At 43.1% G+C, this 12613-nt stretch overlaps 1 protein-coding gene across 9 annotated transcripts in view; it reads right to left on the bottom strand.

Moving 5' to 3' along the window:
* The window catches only part of MAP4K3 (mitogen-activated protein kinase kinase kinase kinase 3), a 339362-nt gene extending 328393 nt beyond the window's left edge, over positions 1-10969 (bottom strand). For 8 of the 9 annotated variants that reach the window (XM_075862768.1, XM_075862771.1, XM_075862769.1 and 5 more), the window contains exon 1: positions 10678-10969. In XM_075862768.1, the coding sequence (XP_075718883.1) occupies positions 10678-10773 (96 nt within the window). In that variant the 5' untranslated portion in view covers positions 10774-10969. The remainder of the gene's footprint in view (positions 1-10677) is intronic. The other variant, XM_075862777.1, reaches the window with a different exon arrangement.
* Between the last annotated feature and the right edge of the window lie 1644 nt (positions 10970-12613).

Genomic DNA, 12613 nt, shown 5'->3' with positions numbered 1-12613 from the left:
GGTCACTAGGTACTGAATCCCCGGCCAGAGGTTGCCGACACTTTGACCAGGGATACAGCTCCTAGTGGGAGCTACAGGGGCGCTATCTACAAGAAGGAGGGGTGCAGGCTACAAGGGGAGGGGGGGTGCGATCTGCAAGGGAGGGTGGTGGTGCGATCTATAAGGAGGGGTGCGATCTGCAAGGGGGTAGTATCTACAGGGAGGTGTGGCTATATACTAGCAGTCTCCGCTTCCCCACGGAACTGCTGCTCCGTACTGTATCATTTTGTTCACTACGGAACAGCAGTTCAGTGGGGAAGGAGAGGGAGAGGGAGATAATTTGCATAAATGTTGCACACAATATTATTATTTGTAGGACAGGAAATTGCACCTCTGATATTAGAAAATGCATTGCAAATAATGTTTAAGGAACCACAAGAGTATGCAAACAAATCAAATTAAAATATGGAAGTTACACTAAAAAATGTCCTCAAAAAAAGCAGGCGATGTGAAATGCAAATGGAGATTTAATATTAACTGCAGCGGCAGGAGCAGCAACAGACAAATGACATCTTGAAGCGTGCTGAGATTCCCAACAAGCATGAGAACTATGTCACAGGAGATGCCAGGGAAGGAGGCTACTTAGAAGGACGGAGTACCCTGCTGTAGTCTATCACATGCTGCTCATCTATACAGTCATTTCCTTTTCCAGAATGTTCCTGGAAACAATGACCATCCTCCCATTATCAAAATAAAGAGCGGAGCAATGACACATGGGATTCTGGCTTCTTCTACTGCCTAGGCCCCCGTCTACTTGTAACAAGAACGAGCGTTCCGCGTGTAATGGTTAATTGTAAATGGAATTAAGATCCTGCCAATTCAGATCAAACCATTCTTATTATGGAAAACAAGCTGGTTGATTCATATATAAATATTACACAGAGAAAATGTGATGCCTTTCACGGCAGCCTAGTCCTGCACGGGTGTCTCGTGCAGGCTGGAGCAGGTGCTCGGCTGTTTGATGACGGCTGGGCTACTGCTCTAAAGGGGGCAAATCGAAGTTTCCTTAGATCGCGGCCATTTAAACCCTTAAATTCTGCAGTCAATAGCGACCGCTGCATTTATGTGGTTTGCAGAGGGAGGGGGCTCCCACTGTCACACATTGGGGGCCCGCAAATGCGATTGCGGGCCTCCGATGGGGTGCCATGGTAGCCGTTGGCCTAACAAAAGCCTATTAGGCCGTGCCAGAGGCATGGGCAAATAGATTGCCTGTCCGTTTTACACTGACAGGAAATAATGCTTCGGTATACTAAGTATACCAAAGCATTAGATCTGTAATCAGAAGATCGCATAGTGACGTCCCCTAGCGGGACTGAAGAAATATGTAATTAATGTTAAATAAAAATTATTAATAAAGATTTCAGTAAAAAAAAAAACATTTTTTCCATTAAAAAGGGGTTTTATTTAGTAAGTGTTAAAAAAAAAAAAAATAATACACAAATATGGTATCGCCGTGATTGTAATGACCCAAAAAATAAAGTTATCATGTAATTTAAACTGCAAGATGAACGTTGTAAAAAAAAAACTAAAGAAATGATAGCGAAATTGCTATTTTTTTTCTATTAAACATCAAAAAAGTAATAACAAAAGTTAATCAATAAGTCCCATGTACCCCAAAAAAGAACCAATGAAATCTACATCTCCTCCCGCAAAAAAAAAAACAACCCAAATATCACTACATTGACGGAAAAATAAAGTTACGGCTCTTGGAAAGAGATGATGAAAAAACAAATACTTTTAGTTCAAAAGAGTTTTTATTGTGCAAAAGTAGTAAAATATAAAAAAACCTATACATATGTAGTATCGTCTTAATCGTACCGACCCATAGAATAAAGGTAACAATTACGCGGCACGGTGAAATGTAAATTTAAACGCATAGAACAATGGCGGAATTGCTGTTTTTTTTCTAATAACCCCCTAAAAAAGTTAATCAAAACATTATATGTACCCCAAAATGGTGTCATTAAAAAAGAAAAAGTCCACTAATCCCGCAAAAAAGTCCTCATACAGCTATGTCAATGAAAAAAAACAAAAAAAAAAAAGTTAGACTTCATTGGAAAAACGAAAAAAAATTACTTGGCTATTAAGGTCTAAAATAGGCTGGTCACTAAGGGGTTAAGTTTAATATTTGGACATTACAAAGCAGTTAAGATTGACCATATATGTGGTCTGTGGTCGTGTACTGACCTTTTAACATTGACCACAGTGTTTGGTCATATAGATTTTTATTTTTTTTAAGAAATAAAAATATTATGGTCAGTATTCTAAAAACAATATATCCTAGAAACAATTCGGCTATGTTCACACGGAGTATTTTGGGGGAGGAATATCTGCCTCAAAGTTCCAAACGGAATTTTGAGGCAGATATTCCTCCCCCAAAATACTCCGTGTGAACAGCAATTATCGCGCCGTTTTTCGCCCGTGGCCATTGAGCGCCGCGGGCATAAAACACGCTTTCTCCTGCCTCCCATTGAAGTCAATGGGAGGTCGGAGGCGGAAGCGCCCGAAGATAGGGCATGTCGCTTCTTTTTCCCGCGAGGCAGTTTTACTGCTCGCGGGAAAAAGACGCCGACGCCTCCCATTGAAATCAATGGGAGGCGTTCTCGGGCCGTTTCTGCCGAGTTTTGCGACGCGGTTTCCGCGTCAAAAAACTCGGCAAAAGACCCCGTGTAAACATAGCCGTTCTGCTCCAGACATGTGGTATGTTAGCAACACTTTCTCCTAATTACCAAACAGCCTAACAAAGGCGGCGTCTAGAAGAAGTTGCAACATAAAGATAATCTTATTATTCCAGGTGTATGTCATAAAAATGGAGCAGAAGTAAAAAATATCTGACCTGTCAATGTGCTGCAAATACATGACGTGCCGAGCACCAAGACGGCAGGACAGTGGTTTAGTGGTCAGCGTAGACACCTTGAAGAATTGGGTTCCTGGCTTAGGTAACATCTACTTAGAGCTTGTATGCATGCCATACAAACAACACTACAATACATGTCCATGAATGTTTTCAATGTATAAACGGACAAATACATGGCGCCAACATGAAGGAAACGTCTTGCGCTGTAACGCGCTAAATCCACAGCTTCCTTACAGTTCTTTGTAATTATCATGACTGCCAATAAAAGTTTTCTATTATTTTTTTGTGAGTCTTAGGGCTTATTCAGACGAACGTTGAATTTGTCCATTCGACGGCCGTTAGACACAACGGCCGTCATACAGACGCATGTATTTCAATGGAGCCGTTCACGCGGCCGTTGTTTCTTTTCTTTTCAAACTTATTTTTATTTCTTTTGAACAGAACGATACAATAATATGCAACGTGTATATGTACATTTAGAATGGCAACAAAAAAATAACAATATTACATTACATTTAAACAACAGTTATGGGTATGATAGAATAACTATATTTATAAGAAAACGCTAGAAAATTGTACTGGTAAGGAATTCAGAAGAAGTATTTTTAGAATGATACCCATAAGGTGAGGGGGGGGGGGTACAAAAAACACATTGTGGGACTGGGGGAGATGGAATGAGAGGCAAATTGTGTTTGAAAGATTGTTATGTATCTGTAGATATGTCAGGTAACTTCTTACAATATTGTGTTAAAGAGTTGCTGTAGTTCTTTTTTTTTTTTAGCTATTTTTATTTATTTCAGTTACTTATATAGTGCCAACATATTATGCAGCGCTGTACAGAGGTCCTCTTTTACTGTCCCCATTGGGGCTCACAATCTAAATTCCCTATTGGTATGTTTTTGGGGTGTGGGAGGAAACCCACACAAACACAGGGAGAACATACAAACTCCATGCAAATGTTGGATTTGAACCCAGGCCCCCAGCGCTGCATGGCAACAGTGCTAACCACTGAGCCACCATGCTGCCAGTTGCTGTAGTTCTAATAAGAGATTAGTTGGTGTTGAATATTGCAGATATGTTTGATGAACTTTAACACGGATTCCTGGTAATTCCGGATATTTGGGCATTCCCACCAGATATGGATATAGGATCCTATATCCTCTAAGCATCTCCAACAAGTATCTGGAATAGAAGGATACCATAAATGTGTTTTATCTGTTGAGGTGTACTACCTTGAAATGATCTTATATGAATTTTCTTTCTATTTTAATACATTGTGAGGGACCATGGGAATTTTTATAGATTTTATCAATATCGTCTTTAGTCAGAGCAATGGGGGTTTTACACAGGATGATTATGGGGCAGACAAGCGTTAATGGAACGCAATAATTGCCCTGTGTAAATAGGGCAGCGATCCGCAGATGTACGAGCAAACGCTTGCTCATCTGCAGGTCTTATCATTTAAAAAAAAATAAAAGATTATCGTTGTCGGCAGCACATCTCTCTGTGTAAACAGGGAGACGCGCTGCAGACATGATAATAATGCATGGGGACGAGCGATCAGAGTAACGACCGCTCGTCCCCATCCATAGCTCCGTGAGACAGGAGCAAACGAGAGACGATCAACGATGTCTCATTGATCGTCGCTCGCTGCACCGGTCGAGTGACAGCCGATGTAAAAGGGCCTTTAGTGATAGGTCCCTTTCCCATGGTGGGATATATGACCTTTTCAATGTAACATCCCTACTGACCAATAATTGGTTTATCGGAGAGATAATTTTCTTAGGGTATTTAAGCTGTCCTAGCAGAGTTTCAAAGGTAGTCATGGATCTATCCAAAGGTCCACCTGTTAGATATGGTGAGATTACACTGCCGTTGTTTCAACGAATCATGAAAAGGGTCCGTTGAAAAATAGTCCTATTTTCTTCCGTTTTCACGGATCCCTCCAGACTCAAGTGTATGGGGAGCCATGAAAATGTTTTTCACCTCTGAGTCTCCCCACGTTTGTCTGAATAAGCCCTTACCATGGAAACTAGAGATTTGCATTGAATGCTACCCAGAGATAAAAACTGAAGCAAAACCATGTGCAATGGGCATTTTTTTAAGGAAATCTCCAAATGGTTGTTCACGTTGTACAATCTCTTTTTATTAGAAGGGTTTCCTGAAAATAAGCTGATTACAAAGTGTCCCGCTGCTGGGTCCCCCAGCGGTCAGCTATAATCTGCAGGGAAACACAACAAGTATTGGAAAGCTGAAAACAAAAGGTGAACATACCCGAAATATTTTCTGGTTTTTATTTTCTTTTTTTGTGTTGTTTGATACCAAATAATATATAATCAATGAAAGATCTTGTATATGCTCAGTTAGGCCTCATGCACATGAATGTATTTTTTTCCTCCCGTAAATACTGGCGTAAATACGGGTCCTTTGTCACACGTATTCCACCAATATTTACGGATCCGTGCCCATAAATACTGGTCCGGTGTCACCAGTATTTCACCCGTATTTACGGACCTGTTTTCTCTGCACTAATCGGCAGCCCCTTCTCTCTATCAGTGCTGGAAAGAGAGAAGGGGCAGCCCTTTCGGGCAGAGTTTCCGCAGCAATTGAAAGTAAAAGAAGTTAATGCGTACCGTTGTCTTGGTGACGCCTCCCTCTTTTGACATCCAGTCCGACCTCCCTGGATGACGCAGCAGTCCATGTGACCGCTGCAGCCTGTGATTGGCCTGTGATTGGCTGCAGCGGTCACATGGGATGAAATGTCATTCTGGGAGGCCGGACTGGAGGAAGAAGCAGGTAAGTTAACTTTTAATACTATTAACTCCAGTGGTAGTCACTGTCCCAGGTGCTGAAAGAGTTACTGCCGATCAGTTAACTCTTTCAGCACCCTGGACAGTGACTATCCCGACGTCACCTAGCAACGCTCCCGTAATTACGGGTGCACACACGTAGCCACCTGTAATTACGGGAGCCTCATAGACTTCTATGGGCCTGCCCGTGCCATTATTACGGCCTGAAATAGGACATGTTCCATATTTTTCAACGGCACGGGCACCTTCCCGTAAGCATACGGGAAGGTACCCGTGGCCAATAGAAATCTATGGGCTCGTAATTACGGGCGTTTTTTAAGTTTGTGTGCATGAGGCCTTAGGCCTCAAGCACACATCCGTTGCCAAATATACGGCCGCGAATGGCTTCTGAGTGCAACCCGTCGGATGTTAAAAATGCACAATGTGAACCCAGCCTAAAAACAGACAGATAGAAAGCTTATATAGCCATGTGACCCCAAATGTAATGATTCCTAAGGATTATGGTCTCTAATATGGCAGCCATAGAAATCTAAGTGATCACCTCTGTGTGCCTCCAATTGCATATGAAGGCACAAGTTTTTTCTCTCATGGCTTCATACGGTATCAGTGAGAAATAAATAGAAGTGTGCTACCTTGCACAGCCTTGCCGTGTGCATGAAGAACAAGGCTTGGTACAGAATTAGCATTTTTGTATGAATCAAAGTTGCACCAAAACAGTAGTAAAAACCGCAACAACAAAAAATTATGTTGGTACAGTAAAAGTTGTGATTTTTGTTAAATGGATAGTGCTGATATGTATGGCCCATCTTTGTAGCCATATCAGGATCCTACTGAAGACAGAGCAATGGGGAAAATCTTTTCTTCCTCGCCCCCCCCCCCCCCCCAAAGACTGGTATCATCTGAGGTCATTCCAAAGGAGGGCAAAAGAAAAAATGGTTGCCTCTTGGGAAATATAGAAAACCTACCCCGGCTAGGGAAAAAAAATATATTATGGTAAAGCTAGTTTTACATGAGTTATTTTTTTTTAACATTAGTATTCTGTTAAGACTGCATCAAAAAAGTTCAAGCATCATTTCTGGTACATTTTTATTTTTTCTTAATAAAACTTTAAGTTTTACTATGAAGAAGGCACCTCTTTTAGAAATCCTGCTCCTGAAGTTCAACAACAGTAAATAAGAGAAGCACGAGTGTACAACTTGGCAGCTACACTCATATGTGCCAGCATCGATTTCAACAACCGCACTCGTATTTCTATTCCCATGTCAGAGCACCATGTGTACTCCGATCACATTTCAACCCATTACCCCTCATCAACATTTATTACAGCAAATACAAAAACCTCTTTGGAGGTTTTTTTTAATATATATATATATATATATATATATATATATATAAAAATGTATATATTTAATGATAAAAACAAACATATGTAATTGACGTTTATAAACATTTTTTTTTACTTTTCGAGATGTAGCTTCTATACATTCTCTATACACGAAAGCTGCATTTCTGCACTAACATGAATTTGTCAGTGAACTGCACTGGCGGCTTTGGGTCCTTTGATGCTTTCTATAGCCCTATTACCAATCAAATCTCTAAGTTGATCAACTTAAATATGTATGCAAAATCTGCATCATGTAAACAAGGCCTCAGTCTGGAAATCAGTTCCATGATAGATTAACCGTAATTTGTAAGCTATAAAACACTCCAAAGCTCCCCTCCCCACCACTGTCAGCAAACTTTAGGGTGAATTCACATGCTGCACAATTTATTGCAGAATTTCCTGCAACTGAAAATGAGTTCCAGTCATCAGCATGGGGTTGTTTCTACAGCAGGTGCATGGATTTCTGCAAGATCAATGCAGATGAATGGAACGGATTTTCAGTCATAGACATGTCTACAATATAATGTGCAGCTTACAACACGTCTGGTTATCAGGTATGTGTATATGGTCTCATTACCTGTAGATTGTTAGGCTGTGTTCACAAGGAGTTTTTTGCAGGAGGAAAATTCTCCCTCAAAATTCCGTTTGGGATTTTGAGGCAGATTTTGACCTTTCTGCACGGCGTTTGCCGCGTTTTCCGCTCGCGCCCATTGGGTGCTACGGGCAAAAAACTCCGCGAAATACGCTTCTCTGCCTCCCATTGATGTCAATGGGAGGTCAGAGGCGTAACCGCGTGAAGATAGGGCATGTCCCCTCTTTCTCCCGTGAGGCGGTTTTACCGGTTTCGGGAGAAAACCGCCCCCGCCTCCCATTGAAATCAATGGCAGGCATTTTCGGCTGGTTTTTGACGAGTTTTGCGGAGCGGTTTCCGCTCCAAATAGCTTGCCAAAATACTCTGTGTGAACAGGGCCTTATAGGTTGGACACTGTCACGCACTTGTCGTACAGGTAATTCACATATTACTACTGTAATTGGCACATGCAATCTACAGGAACAGCCTATGCTCACATGTGCTCACCCCAAGTAGAAGTCATATCATATCTGTGACTGAAATAATTACTCTTATCTATAAACTTAAAAGACGTTTGTTCACAGTTGGGACCTTGCTGCGGCTCAAGATCTGATGCTAATGCTCCTGGCACAGAGGAGTCTAGATTTGGACCTACAATACTTTATATGCACTAAATGAAAACACCTACTTCTGGTAAGATGACAATCTTTTTCTTAAAGAGGTCATCCAGTCCCTAAAAATTGATGGTCTATACTCAAGATAAGTCATCAATATCTGATCGATCGGGGTCCGACTCCTGGGACCTCCGCCAATCAGCTGTTTTGCTAGCCAAGAGCAAATACTACTGCCTATTGACAACAAGTTTTTGTCCTACGTTTAGCGTATGCGCCAGGAAAGCTCCCAACATACATACAAGCTAAACGTGTCCATAAAGCTCCATTAGACGGACAGAGCTGGTATACAGCGATAAACTGGTTTTTTTTTAGGTATGGAAGGCCAAAAAACATGATGTGAACAGGACCTTGAATAGATTGTCAAGCTTTAAAAATAAAAAAATTGACATCTGCATATGTGCGAAAATAACCAAAAAGCGCATAGAGCCCTCATCTGTTAAAACCATGCCCCTCCAGTGCTGATTGTGCCGTTATCCACCGCCTGTCGCTCTTTACAGTGCAGCAGTTACGTGCCAATACGGCACATCATCGCTGCTGTGATGTAAACAAAGACCGGCGGAAAGGGGCAAGGGGACGACTTTTTAAAAATTGCAAGACTTCAAGTAGTTTTCCGGTTAGGACAAGCCATTCTCATATTACGAGTGAGGCCTGCAGTGCAGAGTCCCATCTGTCAGCTGTAAGAAATCACAATACAGAGCAGGAGAACCCACTAATGCAAAAGGAAGGGTTGAATGTGGACCTCCGCTTTAGGCCTTATTTACAGGAACGTGTTAAACGTCCCACAGACCTATGTAATTCAATGTGGCCGTTCACACAGCCGTTGTTTCAACGAACCGTGTGAAGGGTCCGTGCGAAAATAGGACATGTCCGTTCTTTTCGCGCATCACGCATCCCTCCACTCTCAACTATGGGGGAAGCATGACATCGCGTCTCGCAGCGCTGAACACAGATGCACCTCGGACGTGAAAAGCGGCAGTTTTTCACGTCCGAGAAGCGCAGCGTTCGTGTAAATAAGGTCTTCAAGGTGCCTATAGGGTGAATCTCCCCCTCCCCCGTTAGATAATCATGCCCATATAATAAAGACCAGACAAGGCATGCATAATGACTTATGGTACAAGCACCATAATGTGTGTAAATGTAATATGTATTATCTCTACCCACTTACAAATATTGGTCATGGAGCTGTAGTTCACAGAGTACAGAACACATCATAAACATCACAGGTATTTCTGGGATTGGAACATGACGTAAGGTATAGACAGAGAACAGGATTACATGAGATCAGGATGCTACAGACTCGATTCATAACCGACAACCCTCATAGAGACAATGCAGGTGATCATACTGTATCTGGGATGTGTGGATGCAGCCAGGCTTAGTCCTAGGCCTCCGCTAGACAGTGACTTATAGCAAGAGCCACAATGCAATGTTGCAGTCCATAATATAGAACGGAGTCTTATGATATGCAGGAATTAGTAGGCTTCAATTATGAAACCAGGCACAACCAATCAGATTACTCCTCTCAATTTCATACTTGCACTGCATGATGACAGCTGCGATCTGATAGGTTGCTAGGGGTAACAAATCCACTTTTTGCCTCCACTTCATGAGTCCCGAAAACCATGTAATAAAAAAAATATGTTTGTGTTGCCCATAGCAACCAAATAAAAGCTGCGCTGCAATTTGTTGCTATGGGCAACACAGTTTTTCTATTAGATGCTGTTCATGAAGGTGCCCCCTGTCCGCTTTGCAGATGCCATCATAATTTGCGGTTGTCTGTAACTTTCGTGTGATCTGATGCAGTCACATATGTTGCACCCTATAGAAGTCAATGTAAGGTGACACTGAAGTCATGGTACAATGCCCATCTAAATGTCACGTGACGGTGTCAATTCTATTAGTAAACACGAGCGACATGTTGATTTGTGCCAATTGGGCATCTAGATACATTCCTATGAAACCGATGCCAGTCCCTGCTAGTAGCACCAACATACCAGTAGTCCTCCAGCATCTACCTATGAGGAAAGTTGCGCAACTCAAAACGTATGGTAAGTGTCTAGTAGCAGTCTTCATACAAGTATCCAATACATAGTACCCGCAACAGACCATTTGTAGACCTGGCACAGGCCGCTTCTCAGTGTGGCACAGCCATAATTCTGTAGAATAATCAACTTTCACACTAGAAAACACAGATTTTTCCCATTCAGCCTGTCTCTTCCAGTCACATGCCTGTCTCTGAAGCTGTCTCACAACATCCTGGCACTGCCAGGAGCTCTCTTCACAGCTGTGAGCCCCGCTGGCACCACGTCATGCCCCTTCCCCATGTTTCTGGCCGTATTTACCTTGTATACATCCCCATACGTGCCACTGCCAATCCTCTGGATGAGCTCGAAATCCTCCTGCGGATTCCTCCGGGACAGGTCGCAGCCTGTGCTCATTATGACCGCCCGGGGGGCCCCCGGACCCCGCTAACTTTCACAGGCTGGGTCAGGGCAGAGGGTCTCCGTTCACAGCTCGAACAACAATCGGGTTTGGCCTCGGAGACCTTTCACACCAGAAGACGTAGATACATACGTACAGGAGCCTGGAGAATTCAAGCCCCGTAGATCCAACAACATGGCTCCCGAGCCGGGCCTGTGCGCAGGCGCAGTGCGGGGGCTGAGGCCTGTGCCAGGGGTGGGGAGAGAGGAAGACGGAGAGGAGCTAGAGGAGTGCACTGGGCAGTGTGTACACAGAGCGGTAGCTGAACTACAGAGACGCGTCGCATGCTCTACACAGGGGAGGACCATGTAATGTTATCAAATTACGTTTATATTTCTAGTAGCCAGATAACCTAGCAACATATATAATGAAAACTGTGACACATCTTTTAGCAGGGATACTTATTTGCTTTTTTTTTTTTGTTTTTTTTTTCTAGACATTTTAGCCAAAATTCACCATTTTACAGACAACTTGGAAAACAAAAGTATTTATTTTTGAAGTCTAAATCTCAGAATACTGATACGAACACATTCGAATTTACAGACCTTGGCAACCATGGGGGAGATTATGTTCACACGCAGTTTTTTCAGGCGTATTTTTACTGAGGGTATGTTCACACTACAGCGTCCGTAACGGCCGAAATTACGGGGCTGTTTTCAGGAGAAAACAGCCCCGTCATTTCAGCCGTAATGGCATGTGCAGGCGCTTGAACGCCGCGTCCAATACGGACGTAACTGGAGCTGGTTTTCCATGGAGTCCATGGAAAACGGCTCCATTTACGTCTGAAGAAGTGACACGACACTTCTTTGACGCGGGCGTGTTTTTTACGACCCACCTTTTGACAGCGGGGCGTAAAAAAAATGGCTCCAAATATGTGTCAAGAAGTGACATGCACTTCTTTTTTACGGGGCTTTTTTTACGCGCCATATTTAAAAACGGCCGCATAAAAAATGCCCCGTTGGAACGGAATGCCGTATTTCCCATTGAAATCAATGGGCAGATGTTTGGAGGCGTTCAGCCCCTGTATTTTCAGCCGTTTTTCGGGGGGTTTACGGCACGTAAAACGTCTGAAAATAGGCCATGTGAACATACCCTAAGGCAGGGGTGGAGAATCTTTTTTCTGCCAAGGGCCATTTGGATATTTATAACATCATTCGTGGGCCATACAAAATTATAAACTTAAAATTTACCTCTGGGACCCACACCTTACCTCTAGAACGGGTCCCCCTAAACCCCCGTTCTACCTCTGTGTTTCAGCTGAGTTCCGACCATAAAGAAGAAAACCGCGTAGCTCTCCGTTCTAGAGATAGGTGCAGGTCCCAGAGGTGGGACCTGCATCTATCTGACATTTATGATATATCCTGTGGATATATCATAAATGTCCTTGATGGAAAAAAAACCTTTAAGTCATCTGACCTCGCTTCATGCGTTTAGAACAGGTCCTATGTCTACACTACAGCTATATTTCTACATTTCGGCCTCAGCTATGTTTCTAAGTTTTAGGTCAGGAGGAGGGCAGATGGAGCTAAGTACTGTCATTCACTACTAGTGAATGAAAATGCACCGATCTGAGTGAGGAGGTCAGTGCGTGCCAGCTCGGGAGTAGACCAGTCCAGTCTCCTGACCGGAGTTGCCTGACCTCACGTCACTGACTCAGGTCAGGTGACCGGACTGGTCCACTCTTGAGCCGGCACGCACCAACCTCACTCGGATACTTGGCTCTTAAATGTGAGTGAGTAGGGTGAGCAGACAGAGCCAAGGAGGGAATGACACAGCGGCAGGGGCGGCCAGATTGAA

This window comes from Rhinoderma darwinii, chromosome 4 (genome assembly GCF_050947455.1).
Source record: "Rhinoderma darwinii isolate aRhiDar2 chromosome 4, aRhiDar2.hap1, whole genome shotgun sequence".
Classification (NCBI taxonomy): Eukaryota; Metazoa; Chordata; class Amphibia; order Anura; family Rhinodermatidae; genus Rhinoderma; species Rhinoderma darwinii.
The sequence above is the reverse complement of the archived record's forward strand: the minus strand, read 5'-3'. Positions and strand labels throughout refer to the sequence as shown.